At 42.2% G+C, this 20,968-nt stretch overlaps 1 protein-coding gene across 1 annotated transcript in view; it reads left to right on the forward strand.

The window, feature by feature from the left end:
• Nucleotides 1–9,174, forward strand: part of SLC15A5 (solute carrier family 15 member 5) — a 62,242-nt gene extending 53,068 nt beyond the window's left edge. Inside the window, exons 9-10 of the mRNA XM_074949398.1 lie at nt 4,397–4,505; nt 9,027–9,174. Of these exons, the coding sequence (XP_074805499.1) occupies nt 4,397–4,505; nt 9,027–9,174 (257 nt within the window). The remainder of the gene's footprint in view (nt 1–4,396; nt 4,506–9,026) is intronic.
• Nucleotides 9,175–20,968: the final 11,794 nt, after the last annotated feature.

The raw sequence follows: 20,968 nt of genomic DNA on the forward strand, positions 1-20,968 counted from the left end.
GCCACCCATCACTGTAGTATATGAGAATCTTCTATGTAAAATTGATTGCAATGGCTCTAATTAGGTTAAGTAGCTCTTCCAATCAGTCATGGAACACACACAATTCATTGACACCCAAAAGGAAAAGGATCTCAATCTATCCATGCTTAGAAGTAGCTGATAACATTTAACAGCATGAATCAACAATGAGAATTTTCATGTTGGAATAAACCTGGAAATAGGGGAACTGTTGTGCAAGTCTAATTCCCAGTGAGCCAGTATCCACATGACAAACCATCCCCACAACTGGGACTTCTGTTGGCAATCTCAGTAGAAAAGCCAAGGACTTGACCCGGGGTGTAGAGATACTGCCAATTAAAAGCATAGACACTACAAGTCAGTGTCTGAGACACCAGCTCCTGGAGTTCTGTGATTACAATAGAGTCTCAGCTTCCATTTAAAACAATGAACAATCAAAACAGACCAAGTAAGGTTCTGTGTCTCATTGTGTAGAAGAAAAACTTGAAAACATGAACAGACTTTAATCCATGCAGGGAGGCTTTGAGTCTTCAGACATCCCGAAGCAATAGCTCCTAGCAGAGTGAGCTCCCCCATGTGTCTCAATGGAATTTTAACTTCAAGCCCTACGGCTTTGTGGAGGCCACCCCAGTAGATGACGCTGTGTGAGTGCAGGATAGAGCTGGGCAGATTTCACACCCCCACCCCCGCCAAGGAAAATTTCAACTTTTTGTTTAAAAGAAAATCAAAGTCAAAACTTTCTGTGGAATTTTTTTTTTTTTAACACAAGGCCAATGTTCAGTTGAAAACCAGTTTTGACTGAAAATTTTGGACCATTCCTTGTGCAGCAGGCCTGGGCCTCCCACACAAATATGTGTTGGGTACTAGGTATGTGTTTAGAGGACTCCCAGTACTGCTGCCACCCCTGCCTCTCTGGAGGAGACTCTTTGCTACTACTGGGGAGAGAATGGCCCCTGCTGCCAGAACTAGTGGGGGGGAGAGGGGTAAGGAAGCCCCAGTGCTGCCTCCCACTTTGAGTGCAGCAGGGGGCATGACACAGGGACAGGGCTGTGGGAAGTGGAGCCTTGTCACGGTGTGCCTATTGTCTTACCTCTGCCCTGAAGACAGAACAACTTTCTCACCCCAAAACTAGCCCTTCTGATTCAGAGAAGGGAGAGCTTGCATTGTTGCTTTCCTTGTCAATTTTCTATTACGCTATTGTCTAAAGACCCCACTTCAGATCTGGGCCCCACTGGGTTAGGCGCTGTTCAAACACAAGGCAGAGAAAGAGCATGAGGGAAAATAAACCCAGAGAGAAGTGACTTGTTGAAGGTCACGCAGGAGGTCAGTGGCACAGCATGAAGTAGAATCCAGGTCTCCTGATTCCTAGTCCACTGTCCTATCCACTAGATCATGCTGCTTATCACTATACTTGTTCTGCAGATGAAAAGAGGGCTTCCATTTCCAACATTATTAATTTGGAGTCCTTCGCCAGCATTGAAAACTCAGTCTCAGGGACTCTGTTTTGGGTCTGTTTTCTTGGAAGCCACAAACTCTACAGAGCACAGGCGTGGAACTAAATTCATTTTTCTTATAATTCAGTAGTATTTTAATGACATATTTTCTATTTGGATTCCCTTGTAAACCCAGTTCCATTACGAAGCTCCTGCTGCTCACGTAGTTAGACCAATAGATGTAAATAATCCAACAGACAGTGTGAACTCTGCTTTGAAAAGCTGTAGTACAGAACCCCATGCTTGCTTTTCCTTTCATCAGATACACTCACTCTCCCTCCTTTTTCTATCGGCCACTGGGGGATGTAAAATGAAAAACTGCCTGATTGTGAATTATGACAGTAAAAGTTTATATGATACTAAAATGAAGTTATGGTACCTGGGAGCTCAGTCAACTGACAATGTTAAATGATACATTTTAAAACTAGTTCTGAGATAATACCACAAAGGGAACCACATATGCAGAGGTGAGGTAGTGCTGTTCTCTGACAGGCGGAGAGGCATCACTGTGCAGAACAAAGTTTGGAGGAGGAGGAGGGAAAACTACTGTACTGATTACAGTTGATCCTTATTAATCCATAGAGATCTAAAGGGGACTGCTTAGTGGACCAAGAGATGTTTACAACTTTGAGGTACGGATGAAAGTGTATGAGGATAAAAGAGGAAAACAGAGATCCTTTTTTCAGTCCGTTGACTGGTCACTCTCTCAAACTGAAGTTGTTTCCTTCTCCTCCTCATTCTAATTAGGTTAAGTAGCTCTTGCAAACTGAGCTAAGAATGCCATCAGACAGCTTACGTCAATTAAGGCTATTAGTTTCCAATGGCACAACTGCAAAAGGAAAAGCTATGTTTTTCTTATTCCCCTTTTAGCAAAACCTTCTGGGGAAAAGCTGCTTTCTAATGCTAGAGGACTTCACACTGGAAACGGGGGAGTGAAGAAAGCTGTTGTTTTTCTTGGTGATAAGCAGGCTGAGTTCCCAGTTAGAATAAGGGCTTGATACTGCCTTGTAGAGTTTTGCTCTGATATTTTAGCTCCTCTGTCACTCTGTGGTTTCAGTTTGGTTTTGTGTGTTAACTATATTTGATCATCCTTCAAGAACTGAACTTCTGGAAATCCAGGCTAACTAATGACTGGCTTCCTTCTGTGAAACCCAATCTCTACAGTTACCAAGAGCAAATCTGCTCCTGCAATTGTGATGTGCACAGCATATCTGACCGGCAGGGGGGAATTTTTAAAGTATTGCAGTTACTGTCCAAAACACCTCAAGAATTTGGGGTATGTGCATATGTGCCATTGACCCCTACTTGCTGGAATTTGAAGTGCTGAAATGTGTCATAGGCTCTATATTAGCAAAAGGCCAAGTGGTAAGGGTCTGTGCTTTTAGAGCATTTACAAATAGCTATGGTGTGCAGCATAAAGAGGACCAGAAAGTCCTAGCTGTTGCAGATCCATGGCCAGTATGTTAAGCAACAAAAAGGCAAAGCTTCCTGTTTTTTCAGTGACTGGTGGATGGTGCTGCTGGAAGGCCTGAAGCACTTTGACTTTACCTTCTCAGATATACATTAGCACATTTCCCATTCACAACAAATTTTGAAAAATGTGGTTTTGTTCCAAATGGTGGGGGGTGCAGAGAGAAAGAGACTGGGACTTGCTGGACAAGAAGACTGGATCTGGGTGATGTGTTGGGGGGACTGCAAATGGCTGGGTGAACAGACTGGGACTGGGAGCCAGTAGGTGGGAGGGAGACTGAGATTGCATGAGGAGCTACAGGGAGACTTGGACTGGCTGGGCAAGGAGATGGAGACTAGGAACCCATGTGGAGGGAAAAGAAGGGAGGAAGGAGCGGAGGCGCATCTGACAAGGAATTGGTCTTGGGGGGAGAACTGGGACTTGCTGGACAATGAGCCTGAGATAATGAGCAGCGGGTGGGGAGGAAACACACTGAGATTGAATGAAGAGTTCAGGGAGAGAGACTGGGACTGGGAGCCAGTTAGGACAGGAATGTGAGCAAGGGGGAGTGGCTTGGTGCCAGGGTGAGGGAAGAGACAGATTGGATGAGGAGCTGGAAGTGGGGGGTGTGGTTCTGAGACTGGCTGGACAAGGAGACTGGAGTGGAGTTAGGAGGAGACTGGGGTGAGACTAGGATTTGCTAGGCAAGGAAAGTGGGACTGGGATGAGACATCTGAGGAGTGGAAAGTGGAAGAAACTAATAATGTCTCAAGAGTAGGGTTTAATAGGGTGCCATAAATAAGGCCTGGGGGCACCTATTGCTCAATGAGGAAAAAACAAAATGTTGAATAACATCTCACAAAGTGAACACCATTCATTCTGTGCACTCAGTGAGTGTCCTGTGGAAAAAAATAGTATGTGAGCATGTAATTAAAGACTGCATCATAAGGCATATGCACAAGAGGTTTAATTAAGGTTGTATGGGCAACCTTAATTCTGCATTTCCCAACTTTAGAATACTTGAGTTTGCAACTTTAATAATGTTCTCTTAATGTATATTTGTGTGTGTGTGTAATACAAGCATATAGAAGATGATCAGAGAGGAAGGATAGGCCAATGTTCAGGGTGCTAACTAGAGACCCAGGTTCAATTCCTTGATCCACCATAGATTCCTTTGTGACTTTGGATATGTAATTTAGTTTCCCTATGCCTAAATTACCCATCCGTAAAAGGGTATAATAGATGTGTTAAAGACTGTGAGGTGCTCAGATACTGAGGTAATGGGGCTATATAAATATCTATGATAGAATTCAAAGCACTCATCACTGTAGGATCTGGGTGCTCTTACACAAGCTTATATTTCAATAACTTATATGTGACCTACCTCTTAGCCAGCTGAATAAACTAACACTGCTTCAAATATTTGCTTCACTAGGCAATTGGTTCCCAAACTTCCTAAATGAGGGTAACTTGGAGAGATTCTACTTCTTCTTGGCTTCATTAATGGTGGTGAACACCTTGGGGTTCTGGACCATTTCACATAGGTAAGTACCAGAAAATGAGAATCTGACACTTCACTAGTATGTGTAGGATTTGTTATTAAAATTACAAGTAAACCTTATAACAAAACAGTGCTGACTGAGCAGCCTAGAGGTAGTTCATTGGATTACCATGCAGAGGGTCAGAGTTCAGGATTTTCTCTCTCCCCCTTGGAGAGAAGGGGCTTGAAAGTACTTTGACTGGGATAAGATTAAAAACAAAATATACATCCTTTGTCCCAGCTGTTAAAGGGACCTTAAAAATCTAAAATTCTGTGAAGAATGCAAACACTAAAGATGGAAGGGAACTGTTTCGGGGAATGTAAGTATAATGGGATGGAATAGAGTAAAGGAATGCATAGGGAATGTTTCCTGCTTCTCAGCTATATGCTAATGTTAGCTAGACTCCCTGGTGGAGATGGTGAAATGACTCAAGTCACTCAAATGCAGAAATCAATTCTATATTGCCAGTAGGCCATAGATTGTATAATCTGGGGGTTCCCAAACTCTGGCCAATAGGACCACCAATAATGTCTGCAAAGCTGTCTGGGGACATGGTGCTGTCTCTACCTCCTTGTTTCCAGCTGCTGAACCACGTTAAAATCCAAAAATACACTACATACATAACTAATATTTCCCCTGTAATCAAGTTGCCATAGGGATGCTATTCAGTCACCGACACAAGGACAAGCAGCCCACACCATTGCAAATGGGAAGGGAGGGGTCCAACCGATAAACTCTCTATCAAAATGTGATTCACACTATGAAAAACATGGAGAACCCTTGAGATAAGCTAATTGAACTTTGCTAATTCTAATTTCTATGATTCATAGAAGCATAGAATATAAGGGTTGGAAGGGACCTCAGGAGGTCATCTAGTCCAACCCCCTGCTCAGAGCAGGACCAATCCCCAACTAAATCATGATTCTTCTGCTGGAAGGCTGGTAGCTTGATGTGGGCACTAAATATTCTTGAAGTCAAGTATTGGGGGGAGCCGTGTTAGTCTGTATCCCCAAAAACAACAAGGAGTCCGGTGGCACCTTTAAAGACTAACAGATTTATTTGGGCATAAGCTTTCATAGGTAAAAAACCACTTCTTCAGATGCATGGAGTGAAAATTACAGATGCAGGCATTATATAATGACACATAAAGAGAAGGGAGTTACCTCACAAGTGGAGAACCAGTGTTGACAGGGCCAATTCGATCAGGGTGGATGTAGTCCACTCCCAATAATAGATGAGGAGGTGTCAATTCCAGGAGAGGCAAAGCTGCTTTTGTAGTGAGCCAGCCACTCCCAGTCCCTATTCAAGCCCAAATTAATGATGTTAAATTTGCAATGAATTTTAGTTCTGCTGTTTCTCTTTGAAGTCTGTTTCTGAAGTTTTTTTGTTCAAGTATAGCTACTTTTAAATCTGTTATAGAATATCCAGGAAGATTGAAGTGTTCTCCTACCGGCTTTTGTATGTTACCATTCCTGATGTCTGATTTGTGTCCATTTTTATTCTTTTATGCAGGGACTGTCCGGTTTGGCCAATGTACATGGCAGAGGGGCATTGCTGGCACATGATGACATATATAACATTAGTAGATGTGCAGGTGAATGAGCCTTTGATGGTGTGGCTGATGTGGTTGGGTCCTCTGATGGTGCCGCTAGAGTAGATATGGGGACAGAGTAGGCAACGATGTTTGCTACAGGGATTGGTTCCTCGGTTAGTGTTTCTGTGGTATGGTGTGTAGTTACTGGTGAGTATTTGCTTCAGGTTGGGGGGCTGTCTGTAAGCAAGGATTGGCCTGCCTCTCAAGGTCTGTGAGAGAGAGGGATCAATTTCCAGTATAGGTTGTAGATCATTGATAATGCGCTGGAGAGGTTTTAGCTGGGGGCTGTACGCGATGGCCAGTGGTGTTCTGTTATTTTCCTTGTTGGGCCTGTCCTGTAGTAGGTGATTCCTGGGTACCCGTCTTTCTCTGTCAGTCTGTTTCCTCACTTCACCAGGTGGGTATTGTAGTTTTACGAATGCTTGATAAAGATCTTGTAGGTGTTTGTCTCTGTCTGAGGGATTGGAGCAAATTCAGTTGTATCTTAGGGCTTGGCTGTAGACAACGGATCGTGTGATGTGTCCTGGATGGAAGCTGGAGGCATGTAGGTAAGTATAGCGGTCAGTAGGTTTCCGGTATAGGGTGGTGTTGATGTGACCATCGTTTATTAGCACTGTAGTGTCCAGGAAGTGGCTCTCTTGTGTGGACTGGTCCAGGCTGAGGTTGATGGTGGGGTGGAAATTGTTGAAATCCAGGTGGAATTCTTCAAGGGCCTCCTTTCCATGGGTCCATATGATGAAGATGTCATCAATGTAGCGCGAGTAGAGGAGAGGTGCTAGGGGAGGAGAGCTGAGGAAGCGTTGTTCTAAGTCAGCCATAAAAATGTTGGCATACTGTGGGGCCATGCGGGTACCCATAGCAGTGCCACTGACTTGAAGGTGTAAGTTGTCCCCAAATCTGAAATGGTTGTGGGTGAGGATAAAGTCACAAAGCTGAGCCACCAGGTGTGCCATGGCCTCGTCAGGGATACTGTTCTTGACCGCTTGTAGTCCATCCTCATGTGGAATACTGGTGTAAAGAGCTTCTACATCCATAGTGGCTAGGATGGTGTTTTCAGGAAGATCACCAACGCATTGTAGTTTCCTCAGGAAGTTGGTGGTGTCTCGAAGATAGTTGGGAGTGCTGGTAGCATAGGGTCTGAGGAGAGAGTCCAAATAGCCAGATAATCCTGCTGTAAGAGTGCTGATGCCTGAGATGATGGGGCGTCCAGGGTTTCCAGGTTTATGGATCTTGGGTAGCAGATAGAATACCCCTGTTTGGGGATCTGGGGGTGTGTCCATGTAGATTTGTTCCTGTGCTGTAGCAGGAAGTTTCTTGAGTAGCTTGTGTTGTTTCTTTTGGCACTCCTCAGTGGGATCAGAGGATATTGGCCTGTAGAAAGTGGTGTTGGAGAGTTGCCTGGCAGCCTCCTGTTCATAATCTGACCTGTTCATTATGACTACAGCATCTCCTTTGTCAGCCCCTTTGATTATAATGTCAGAGTTGTTTCTGAGGCTGTGGATGGCGTTGCGTTCTGCACGGCTGAGGTTATGGGGCAAGTGATGCTGTTTGTTCACAATTTCAGCCTGTGAACATCTGCGGAAGCACTCTATGTAGAAGTCCAGTCTGTCATTTCGACCATCAGGAGAAGTCCACACTCAATTATTCTTCTTGCAGTGTTGGTAGGAGGGTTCCTGTGGGTCAGTGCACTGTTCAGTGGTGTGTTGAAAATATTCCTTGAGTGGGAGACGATGAGAGTAGACTTCCAGATCACCACAGAACTGTATCATGTTCATGGGGGTGGTGGGGCAGAAAGAGTGTCCACAAAATAGGACAGATTCTTCCGCTGAGCTAAGTATGTGGTTGGATAGATTAACAATATTGTTAGGTGAGTTGAGGGTACCACTGCTGCAGCCCCCTATGGCATGTAGTAGTTTAGATAGTTTACTGTCCTTTTTAAAAGTGGCTATACTTGAACAAAAAAACTTCAGAAACAGACTTCAAAGAGAAACAGCAGAACTAAAATTCATTGCAAATTTAACATCATTAATTTGGCTTGAATAGGGACTGGGAGTGGCTGGCTCATTACAAAAGCAGCTTTGCCTCTCCTGGAATTGACACCTCTACATCTATTATTGGGAGTGTACTACATCCACCTTGATCGAATTGGCCCTGTCAGCATTGGTTCTCCTCTTGTGAGGTAACTCCCATCTCTTCGTGTGTCATTATATAATACTTGCATCTGAAGAAGTGGTTTTTTACCCACGAAAGCTTATGCCCAAATAAATCTGTTAGTCTTTAAGGTGCCACTGGACTCCTTGTTGTTCTTGAAGTGAATACCTCTGAGGGAAATGTGCTTCTAGTAACAGGGCCTGATTAAAAATCTAACTTGTTTTATTACAGATTTCCCTAACTTGACAACACCAAGGACCACGCAGGCATCTTGCCAACCACATAAATGCCATGTCTAATCCAAATCTGAATTTATACCAGGAGGCAGCAATGTCTAGTTGCTAATCTAGAGGGTTAGCTCTGGACTATATTTTTGACTCCAATTCTTTCAATGGACAGATCGATTTCTTCTCTGTGTATCTCAGTTTCCCCCATATAAAGTGGAATATCATTATCCATAAGTTCAGTAAAGTGCTTTGAGGCCCGTTGCTGAAAAATACAAGTATGAATTATTCATAAAGTACTGTATTTTCCTACTTTTTAATTTATTTCATGCCTGTTCCTTTAAATTATCAAGACTATAGACTACTGCCTAGTTTTTCTACAGCACTTTTCATCAGTAGATCTCAAAGTGCTATTATCCGCATTTTACAGATGGGGAGAACTGAGGCACGGGGAGGGAAGCGACTAGCCCAGGGTCACACAGCAAAACCCCAGAAGAGCAAATCCTTAAAAGGAGGGTCATATTGCTTTGTTTGTTTGTTTTTTTTCATTTGCAGATACAGCAATCTGAATCAAGAATATGACCAAGGGTTCAGAGGAAGCATCCTTGACAAGAAACTTCTGCAGCATGAAAAGTCTCCCAAGTTTTATGACAGTGTCCTGGAATATTCTTCCACTTTGTCTCCTATGGAGACAGCCCTATAAAATTTTACCCTTAATTGACAGACCTGGCATCAGAGTACAGTCTACAGGCTTTGTTGCAGTCAGTCATCTGGCATATTTTAATGAAACTGCCTATGTATTTATGAATGGCCTTAGCAATAATACCAATGTGTTGTTATATTTTTTTTACCAAGTACCACAAACAATTACAAGCTTAGGGTCTGTCCCTGTAGCTGCTCCAGCAGCATAATTCCAGCTGCTGTCGATGAGAGCTCCACAAGCAAAATGGCTACAGAGCAGAGCCTTTTAAATGGTGAGGGGAAATGTATAAGGTGTTAACGTGTATTTAATTATGGCTTAAACTTAATAAAGTCGCTTAGAAATTTGTTTGGCAAATCATTGCATCACACATTTACATATAAACAATTTTAAAATATATTGTTTGGAGACAGAGTTGCCTAGTAGACAGAACAGTGGACTGGAACTCAGGAGATTTGTGTTCTATTCCTGGTCATCTGCTGGACGACCTGGGGCCATCGTTTCACCTCTCTGGACCTTGATTTCCCCCTCTGTAAAATGGGGATAATACTGACCTCTTTTGTAAAGCACTTTAAGAGCTACTAATGAAAAGCACTCTGTGTGAGAGTTAGGTGGTACTATTATAATTATTTAAATAACCCCAGTTATTTTGCTCATCAAATGCATTTACAGAAATCACTTCACTCATCACCTCTGGAATACAGCAGCTCTTTAACAACTTCACCTGGCAAAAATACAATGGAGTTTTTAAATGTAAAAATACTATATCCAAAACATACCCAACAGATAGGGAAATAACTCCCTATTTTGGCATTTGACATGTTGACACAACTCCAGTGTCAACGTGTCAAATTCCAAAATACGGAGTTATTTCCCTTGTCAGCAGTGTCACGGGATTTTAATGACTACAAGTAGGTGAGGTCCTTTTAAAGTCTCACTGGGAACATGGAACAGTTAGCTTCACAGTTCTCTTCCCTTAAACAGTGTGCTGGGGGATTTGCTGTACAGGGTACATCTGCACGCAAAAAACAAAACAAAAACCACAGCAGTGAGTCCGAGAGGCCCTGGTCAACTAATTCAGGCCTGTGGTAACGGATAAAAATAGCCATGTAGTCATTCAGGCTTGGGATGGAGTCTGAAATCCCATGAGGGGGGAGGACTTGGAGCCCAGGCTTCAGTCCACTCCTGAAAATCTACACTGCTATGTTTTGCTGCGTGGCGCAAACCTGAGTCAGTTGAACCGAGCTCTGAGACTCACTGTTGCAGTATTTCTTGCTGTGTAGATGTATGTACCCATAGTGGTTTGGAGGGAAGAGAACTGCTGTCTATAAAAGTGACAGGTTCTTTTGCAATAGGGCTTCCATCCAAGTACTGACTAGATCTGTCACTGTTAAGCTTGTGGGATCTGATTAAATCCCTCAGAAAATCTAGTGTTGTCAACTCTCAAGACTTATTATGTATTATTTCTATTGCAGTAGAGCCTAGGAGTCACAGCAGGACCCCACTGTGCTCGGGGAAAAAGAACAAAAAGACAGTCCCTGCCCCAAAGAGCTTATTGCAGTGTCGCCATATTTGGTGTGTGACCCGGTGTGCCTGGGGCAGCCCTCAGTGAAAATGCCAAGGTCAGGGTAGGCTGCAAAAGGGAGAGCAGATAGCCACCAGTTTTGGGAGTAACACTGAAGTATGATGGGATAAAATGATTTTGGCAATTAATTGATCTTTAAATATTCATGGTAAATAGGCCCAATGGCCTGTGATGGGATGTTAGATGGGGTGGGATCTGAGTTACCCAGGAAAGAATTTTTTGTAGTATCTGGCTGGTGAATCTTGCCCATATGCTCAGGGTTTAGCTGATCGCCATATTTGGGGTCAGGAAGGAATTTTCCTCCAGGGCAGATTGGAAGAGGCCCTGGAGGTTTTTCGCCTTCCTCTGTAGCATGGGGCATGGGTAACTTTCTGGAGGATTCTCTGCACCTTGAAGTCTTTAAACCACGATTTGAGGACTTCAATAGCTCAGACATAGGTGAGAGGTTTTTCGCAGGAGTGGGTGTGTGAGATTCTGTGGCCTGCGTAGTGCAGGAGGTCGGACTAGATGATCATAATGGTCCCTTCTGACCTTAATATCTATGAAACTCACCAACCTGCCACAGACTGTACTTCTGATTTCCCACACTAATTACAAGAAGTTAAAAAAAGAAATCACATAGCCCCCTTATTGCATTCCAGTTCTCTGGGTCCCAATCAGTACCTAGGCCTAGTACAGTGAGAAGTTATTTTAAAACTCTGCTCACATTTGCAAAATGTTCTTCTGAACCCCAAAGAGCCAGTCATATTGCCAGGTCAATATTAGGTTGGATCTTACCCAAAATACCATTCTGCCAGCCAATCATTTAGTGTCTAAAACTAAAGGTTTATTGTGAAGAAAAAAGAATAAGAAGAGAGCTGTTAAATAGTCAAGCAATCAGATACATACAGAGACTACAAAGTCTGTATATCAGGTTCTTAGCAGTACTGGTAAGTTTGCTGGCTTGAAAGTCCCTCTGCAACATGTCCACAACTTGACTGGGTCATTCAGTCCTTTGTTCAGAGCTTCAGGTTGTAGAAAAGTCATTCCAGAGGTCAGAAGCAGAAATGAAGAAAAAATGGAGAAGATGCAGCTGCCTTTTACATTCTTTTGCCATGTGACTGGTACTTCCTGTGTCCCAAACACAAGCTTTCACAGCACATGGCAGTCTGGCACAGAAATGCCTTAGAGTTCTGTCCATAGACATGCCCCTACATATCTTGCTGACTCGTAAGGTGTAGTCCCTGGTCTTTCAATGGGTTTATTGTACAGTTGATGGGCCATCGAACAGGCTAGGTAGTGCTGATGCCGATCTATCTGGAGTGTTATCCAGAAACGCAGCACACGTTTGTAAATATAGATATTCCCTACATATCTATTACCCACAGTACAAAGGTGATACAAACAAACAAACAAGATTATCGTATTTAGTGAATTAGAACTTCTCCACTGATACCTTACACGGTATATCTGGTAAGATTCACTGCAGTTTTACAATGTTGGTTTCAACAATATCATAAAGTATCTCCCATATTCCATACAGCATCACATGGTGTTTTTGCAAAGGTGCCAGCTGCTGGAATTGTTATCTGAGATTTTCAGAGAATTTCATTCTTTAAAAAGTAAGTTTCTAGTCTTCAGGGTTGCAGAGAGAAGCTTGGAAAATTAAAACATGCAGCAGAGACCCCAAAATGTATTTTTTTTAATCTCATGGCATTTACATAAATCTCATGATGTTTGTGGCCTGACTCATAATTTTTAAAGGTTGAGGTTGGTAATACCAAATCAGCATAATATGGATGGTAGGGAAATAGAAAAATGAATGTAGATTGCAAAGTATAGTCTTTGTACATCTCAAGGGAAAATGAATCCTGAAAGTCTCTGGCGTTTGACACCACATTTCTCTGTGGAAAATGAAACCATTGCCTTGGAAAACAACTTTCAAAAACCCAAGACTTCCTTTAATTCAATGCAATTTATTTCCTGTGTACTACAGTTTTTGAGTCACTCAAAGAAATAAAGATGGATGAAATTTTTCAGCTGAATAGTTTATTCTTTGGAAAATGCAGTTTTAGATCAACCAAAACTATTTGCCAGCCTGGGTCAAATTCAGCTAATAGTTTTGGTGAAAAAAAAATACTTTTTTTGGACAATCTTTCTGACTTTTCCTTTTGATACATTTCATTAGATTTATTTTTAAAGGTTAAAAACACTCAGAAAATAAATTAAATGGGTATTTTGAGATAAGTGAAATATTTAATTTGACCCAAAACTAATTTTTTCCAATTTTTTAAATCTGCTCAGCTCTACCTAGAAAGATATAACATGCAAATACTTTTATTGACTGATTACTGTACTAAATGGACTCTTCTGATGATGTAATGGAAGAAAAATAAGTTAACCTGGCCTTGTATTTAGAATGGAGTGACTAACTGATCTTCTTGGTTTGGCCTGCAAACTGAAAAATCAGGGGAAATATCTGGTTTGGTTCCAAAAATATTCAGCATTTGTCAGCAATTGGAAAAATCTATTTTGTGCCAGCAAACTGTGTGCGTCCCTCCCTTTATAATCCTTAGTCCAGTGGCTAGGGCACTTGCCTGGGATGTGAGAGAGCTGGGTTTGAATTCCAGCTCTGGAGTGGGCACTTGACCTCATATCCCTCTTGAGCCCTCGCCCTTTCCTCCCTTCCCCCTGATGCACCCCCAACCACCAGCCTGCAGTCTATGCTGGAGTGGGTTGCTCTCAGTCTCTCCTGTTGAAGCTGTTCTGTTTTGTATAAATACTTAAATATTCATTGGATGAGGCAGAGAGAAAATTTGAATCCACTTCTCCTACCTCGTAACTAAGTGCCTTAATCATCAGCTACAGAGCCATTCTCTCTCTGTTGACCTATGAATATTTAGATATTTATACAAAGTGTAACAGTTTAATAGATGAGCTTGAGTTCTATTCAGAGTAGCCTATAGCTTAGTGGTTGGGGCACTGGATGCAGGAGAGATCTGAGTTCAAGTCCCTGTGCCAGAACAGTCATTAAACCTTGGATCTCCCACATTCTGTGTAAGTGCCCTAACTCCTGAGCTGAAGATTATAAAGTCATACACACCAACAACTGTGCATGCTTTGTTACTCCTGAAAAAAAAATTTCCCAGTCAAAACTATTGGGTCAAATTTGCAGATAGTTTCAGGTCAACCAAAACTGCATTTTTCAGTGAACAAACTATTTGTCCAAAAACGTTCACCTAGCTCTACTTGTAAAGTGCTAACCTACCTTTGCCAACTGTGTCCACATATCTATTCAGGGGACACCATCACAGGGCCTAATCACATCAGCCACGCTGTCGGAGGCTCGTTCACTTGCACGTCTACCAATGTGATATATGCCATCATGTGCCAGCAATGCCCCTCTGCCATGTACATTGGCCAAACTGGACAGTCTCTACGTAAAAGAATAAATGGACACAAATCAGACGTCAAGAATTATAACATTCAAAAACCAGTTGGAGAACACTTCAATCTCTTTGGTCACTCGATTACAGACCTAAAAGTGGCAATTCTTCAACAAAAAAACTTCAAAAACAGACTCCAACGAGAGACTGCTGAATTGGAATTAATTTGCGAACTGGATACAATTAATTTAGGCTTGAATAGAGACTGGGAGTGGATGGGTCATTACACAAAGTAGAACTATTTCCCCATGTTTATTCCCCCACCCCCACCCCCCACTGTTCCTCAGACGTTCTTGTCAACTGCTGGAAATGGCCCACCTTGATTATCACTACAAAAGGGTTTTTTTCCCCCGCTCTCCTGCTGGTAATAGCTCACCTTAAGTGATCACTCTGGTTACAGTATGTATGGTAACACCCATTGTTTCATGTTCTCTATGTATATAAATCTCCCCACTGTATTTTCCACTGAATGCATCCGATGAAGTGAGCTGCAGCTCACGAAAGCTTATGCTCAAATAAATTTGTTAGTCTCTAAGGTGCCACAAGTCCTCCTTTTCTTTTTGTTTCCCACTATTGACTGATCCCAGCAACTATTCAGCTTTCTATTACCATAGGTTAAGGTGATCTCCCTTTTGGTCAAAGGGTGGAGACCTGGGTTCAGTTCCCTCTGATGAACACGATGGCCGTGTACGTATATATCTACAGTCTCTTATATACCCATACTGATGGGCTTCAAACTTTATGAGAACAGTTCACATCAGAAGGAAAAGTCTGACACCTGGTGGCAGTATAGAATGCGTTCCAACTACAAATATCAAACTATCTGCTGTGATGGTGGATGTACCTTATCCCCTTCCCCTCAGAAGGGGAAGAAAGAGTTAACTAACTCCCTGCAAAGGAAAGAAACGCTGCCACAGATTGAAGGCTTTCAGTCATGAAGGGAGGAGCAAGCAGCTCGACCTCATTGAGGGGGGGGATGTGAAAGGAGGAGTGTGGGCTTTGGGAGGTGCCTTTCCACGCAGCAGAATCTCACTTGCATCCTGAACCTGGGCTGAAGAGGACCCTGTTTCTAGGATTGGGTAGGCAGCAGTAGTAGATTTGCTTTTGGCTAGAGGGCTAAAAAAGTAAACTACCAAAAAATAGAGGTTCCCTCCCTCCAAAGGAAGGACTTTAAGGCAGTGGCCATGCACCTGATGGAGAGGTAGGATAGGTGTAAGGTATTTTTTACCCCTTCTTAGCCCAAGTGGTGATAAAAATTTGTATTCTAGTGGATTCTTTACATTAGGAGGATGGAATCAGATGTTTCTATGATTCAGTCCGGTAACTTATCATGAATATACCTCAAGTCCTGTTTCCCCGAATGCAGCAGGGATCAAACAGGAGACAAGTTCTTTGCTCACAGAAGTTCACAACTCCAAGCCTCTTTCCAGCCAAGCAGCACTTAGCCCAAAAGCTCTTTCCAGCTTTTTTTTTTTCCTCGGGATCACACTAGCAATTCTTCTGTGGTTGTTTTTGGCTTTCTGCTGCTTCTCTTTCACCTTCTCTGGTGCTTCTCACTGCCTATATCTCACAGACACACAGCCCTACCAGTCAGTGCCCTAACCCCTGCATTGTCTATATCAGTCCATAGAAACCCCATGGGCCACATGGTTCAGTTTCTACTCAAGCCTTGTCATGTGCCTGTGCTGTATTTTGGCTGGTGGCTCCTGTTTCAGCTATTTTGTTCCATAAAGGAGCTCAATTGCTTTTTACACTTACCCTGAGTAAAAGACACCCACCAGCTTCAGCAAGGTTTAACCCACCCGTAACAGTATTTATACAATGCTGAGCATGATACCTGACAAACTAGTAGACAAGCTCCTAGGTGGCTGGGAGCTCATTAAACCAGAATACTGAGACTCTAAATCACCAAGAGTTATTGATCAGGGTCTCCACTGCATGTGTAATTGCACAGCGCTCTTCCAATGTTTTGTCCCAGCATGCACTGGGATCAGTGTAAATGATTCTGTTGATTCAGTCTCCTCTTTGGAAGAAGCCAAGTACTCTTCATGGAGCTGGGCCGGTTAGTTACAAAGGCCGAGGGGGCAATGTAGGGGTGAGAGAGGTGAATGAGTGTGTAGAGTAACGTAAAGAGAAGCTCTGGAATGTCAACAAAGCCTCTCCTTGCCCGGAGAGGCAGGATATTATTAATCTGATAGTTTTGGTAGGAAAAAACAAATGTTAAGGCCCCAATTGCCTATGCTTGTTGTCTTATTTGATATTTGTACTGTACTGTGAGAAGTAAATCCAGGAATACGTACTCTAATCCTTCAATACAAGAGTTCCAGTGTGAAGCACGTTGTGAATGAACAACCACCTAGCAGAGGTTGTGCACTTAAGGGGATGCATCATTCCAGAAGTCTTGATTTAAGGGGCATGGTGTCTAGCAACCCAGAGCCTGGCTACTCAAATAGCTGCTGTGTACACAGTAAGTAATATACCTAAATTCCATTTTAATATTCATGGATGTTGCTGGTTATCAAGTGTTCATCTAAAAGGTTAACTGTATATGGTGCAAAACACAAAAAAGAGACCGGTTCTGTTCCGAACAGTTTCCTGGGCACCACAGTTAAGACAAAATGAGTGGGACAACATTTCAGGTAAGGGAGGGTGGAGAGAGATCACTGGTGAGGATTAAGATATCCATCTGTTAACTTTGCATTGATGATAGAACACATGCTCCCAATTGGAACAAGATGCATTAAAAGAGCAATTTCACTTCCAATGCCTAGCAACAATGTCATTGAGCACCTGCAATAGTTTAAACATTAAGTGTAATTGGCTTTGCTTGACACAAATCTGTAGTTTTGTAAATAAGACCAGTTCAGTTTCCACGTAATACCAATTAGCTGAAAGGAATGCTTTGTTTGCTGAAGTCTGCAGCTTTGCAGAGGAAAGATAGAGTTGTTAAGGCTCAGCCCTAGACTCAGAAGATGTGGGTCCTATGCCCTGACTCTGTCACAGATTTCATGTGTGTCCTTGGGTAAGTCACTTAATCTCTTTGAGGCACTTTCCCAATCTGTAAAATGAAGAATAATGTTCCTGGGTGTCTTGGGAGCTCTCTCCAATGATCTTTACAAAGAAACTTAAGGTCTTCAGGTGACAATACTTTGCCTTTGTGGAACACCTGCTCTTTGTCTGCTGTACGCTTACAATAATAAGTGGCACAAAGACAAGCAAAGTTCTCTGGTTCTTTAATGGGGTGATTTTTTTTTAATTGCACTTACTACTGGAGCTTGAAATCCTCATGAATGAGGGATGTGAACTATCTGACCAGAAAATGGGTCTTGTTCTGCTTCTAGGCTCTGGAGGAGAGGCTATTTAGAAGAAAGCTTTGCTTGCATGCTTAGAAGAGAACTGTATGTGTTTTAAACTTGTTTGTATTTCCTTTATCTTCAATGTCTGGAAAGCCAGAAGCATCAACTTTCTAGAAACTACAACATTCACTGTAAGTTTGCCTTACATTCTTGCTTCACAAGAGGCACTTTCTGGAGGAATGTTTCCATTAGCATGGTTTCTCTTTTGTCACTAATGTAAGTCCACTTTAAAACCAATGTAAGGCACCTCACCAGGCCTCTTTGTCATTAATCGAATGGAAATTATCACTTCTCTTCTACTCTCCTGTCTGTATCAACTTTTGATTTGGAATGACTATTCCATTTGCCCAGCCCCTTTAATCCTTTAATCCTTTTGATTTTAAAAATCCGATTCCACCTGTGACTACTTCTCTAAATATAGCTTTCCTTGATTCAAAGAAGTTTTCTATTTCTATTGCACGATTTACACAATATGTTTGTACTGGCACATGGTAAAGCCTTAAAGACGACCTGCACATTTTTACTGTACACAATTCTCTCAGCTTTACCAATATATGGTAGTTAAACTAAAAAACATTCAACTAATTAAGCTTTTTTTGGCGGGGAAGATCCTGAGATTTCTAGGCCTACTGAGATTGCATGCTATAGTGCTGAGATTTCTAGGCCTACTGCTCCATGCTATAGTGTGGGGTGGGAGCACTGTATTGGAGCACCATAACTATCATGTTATACATCCACATATAGGTTGCACAAAAAGGTCTTTCTTTTTAAAAACCATGTGGCCTGGTGGCTTTTATTTATGTCCTGTGGAGATTAAAACATGTTGCAATATATTAAATACCAAAGTGACTAGAGATTCTGGATCTAAACTCTTCCAAAGTTGAAGGTTTTGGGTAGAACTTTTTGCTAAAATTTGAAATATAGATTCACAGATATTAAGGTCAGAAGGGACCATTATGATTATCTAGTCTGACCTCCTGCACAATGCAGGCCACAGAATCTCACCCACCCACTCCTGCGATAAACCTCTCACCTATGTCTGAGCTATTGAAGTCCTCAAATCATGGTTTAAAGACTTCAAGGTGCAGAGAATCCTCCAGAAAGTGACCTGTGCCCCATGCTACAGAGGAAGGCGAAAAACCTCCAGGGCCTCTTCCAATCTGCCCTGGAGGAAAATTCCTTCCTGACCCCAAATATGGCGATCAGCTGAACCCTGAGCATGTGGGCAAGATTCACCAGCCAGATACCCAAGAAAGAATTTTCTGTAGTAACTCAGATCCCACTCCACCTAACATCCCATTGCAGGCCATTGGGACTATTTACCATGAATAGTTTAAGATCAATTAATTGCCAAAATCATGTTATCCCATCATACCATCTCCTCCATAAACTTATCAAGTTTAATCTTGAAGCCAGATAGGTCTTTTGACCCCACTGCTTCCCTTGGAAGGCTATTCCAGAACTTAACTCCTCTGATGGTTAGAAACCTTCGTCTAATTTCAAGTCTAAACTTCCCGATGGCCAGTTTATATCCATTTGTTCTTGTGTCCACATTGGTACTGAGCTTAAATAATTCCTCTCCCTCTCTGATATTTATCCCTCTGATATATTTATAGAGAGCAATCATATCTCCCCTCAACCTTCTTTTGGTGAGGCTAAACAAGCCAAGCTCCTTGAGTCTCCTTTCATAAGACAGGTTTTCCATTCCACGGATCATCCTAGTAGCCCTTCTCTGTACCTGTTCCAGTTTGAATTCATCCTTCTTAAACATGGGAGACCAGAACTGCACACAGTATTCCAGGTGAGGTCTCACCAGTGCCTTGTTTAACGGTACTAACACCTCCTTATCTCTACTGGAAATACCTCGCCTGATGCATCCCAAAACCACATTCGCTTTTTTCACGGCCATATCACATTGGCGGCTCATAGTCATCCTGTGATCAACCAATATTCCAAGGTCCTTCTCCTCCTCCGTTACTTCTAATTGATGTGTCCCCAGCTTATAACTAAAATTCTTGTTATTAATCCCTAAATGCATGACCTTACACTTCTCACTATTAAATTTCATCCTATTATTATTACTCCAGTTTACAAGGTCATCCAGATCCTCCTGTGTGATATCCCGGTCCTTCTGTAAATTGGCACTAACTCCCAGCTTTGTATCATCTGCAGACTTTATTAGCACACTCCCACTTTTTGTGCTGAGGTCAGTAATAAAAAGATTAAATAAGATTGGTCCCAAAACCGATCCCTGAGGAACTCCACTGGTAACCTCCCTCCAGCCTGACAGTTCACCTTTCAGTATGACCCACTGTAGTCTCCCTTTTAACCAATTCCTTATCCACCTTTCAATTTTCATATTGATCCCCATCTTTTCCAGTTTAACTAATAATTCCCCATGTGGCAATTCCCCATGTATCAAATGCCTTACTGAAATCTAGCTAAATTAGATCGACTGCGTTTCCTTTGTTGTTTCACAGAAAAGTACTGGTTTCCACTTAACTTTTTTTTACAAAGGTTTTAGAGAGAGAGCAAGAGACAGATACTGTAGCCTGGGAATTGGGGTACTGGTTTGGGATGTGGGAGATCCTGGTTTAAGTGCCTGTTCTTTCTAATTTGTCATGATCTAGGAGGAAAAGCTCTCCCCTGAATCAGGCAGAGCTGAGATTTGAACCTGGGTTACCTGCATCCCAGACTCAGATAAGCACACAAAGGCCTCTCTCAGAAGAGAAACTCTGTTTTTTTTGTGAAAACATTTTAAAGGTTTTGGTTTTGTTCCAATGCAGAATCTTAAAAGTTGCCATGAAATGGAATTGTTATCCTTTGGTTAGTTCTAGTTTTGGGTCTATATGACACCTTGTAAAAACAAATTCCTATGGGGTGCCTTCATGTGTTTGGCAATACACTTCTCTTGCTGATATTAGGTCACCAGCATTGCATTAGCAGTACCAGCAGTGAGGTAGCGACAAGAGGACTGCAGAAGAGTTTATGTAAAAAATGCATTGTAGTCTCTTTCAGCCTACCTATTGGGGTGGATGAGAAGGTAGGGTTATGTCACTTATTGCAGTGAAATTGGCCTTCTGGAAATAATGTGGCTAAAGTAATAACTAACCTCCACATAAGAAAGCGGTTTGCCTTAGTGTGGTTGAAAAGAGGAGGAAGCAAACTGAATCACAAATTCATTTACAAAGCAAAACAGTAGACTGTATATAAACTGAAAATTTGAACAGACCAGGGCAAAAATTCTGTTTTTTAAACTCGCTTGTTCAATTGAAATAAAAAAATTCTGGTGATTCCAAAATTCACTGTATCAGTATGTGGAGCTCTTTCCTACTGTCCTTGAATCATTTGTTTTGAAGTATTTGATGCATGATGCAAAACACATCCCCAATGGTGGAGACATGTAAGACGCTGAATAATAGCAAATGGTG

This window comes from Natator depressus, chromosome 1, assembly GCF_965152275.1.
Source record: "Natator depressus isolate rNatDep1 chromosome 1, rNatDep2.hap1, whole genome shotgun sequence".
NCBI lineage: Eukaryota > Metazoa > Chordata > Testudines > Cheloniidae > Natator > Natator depressus.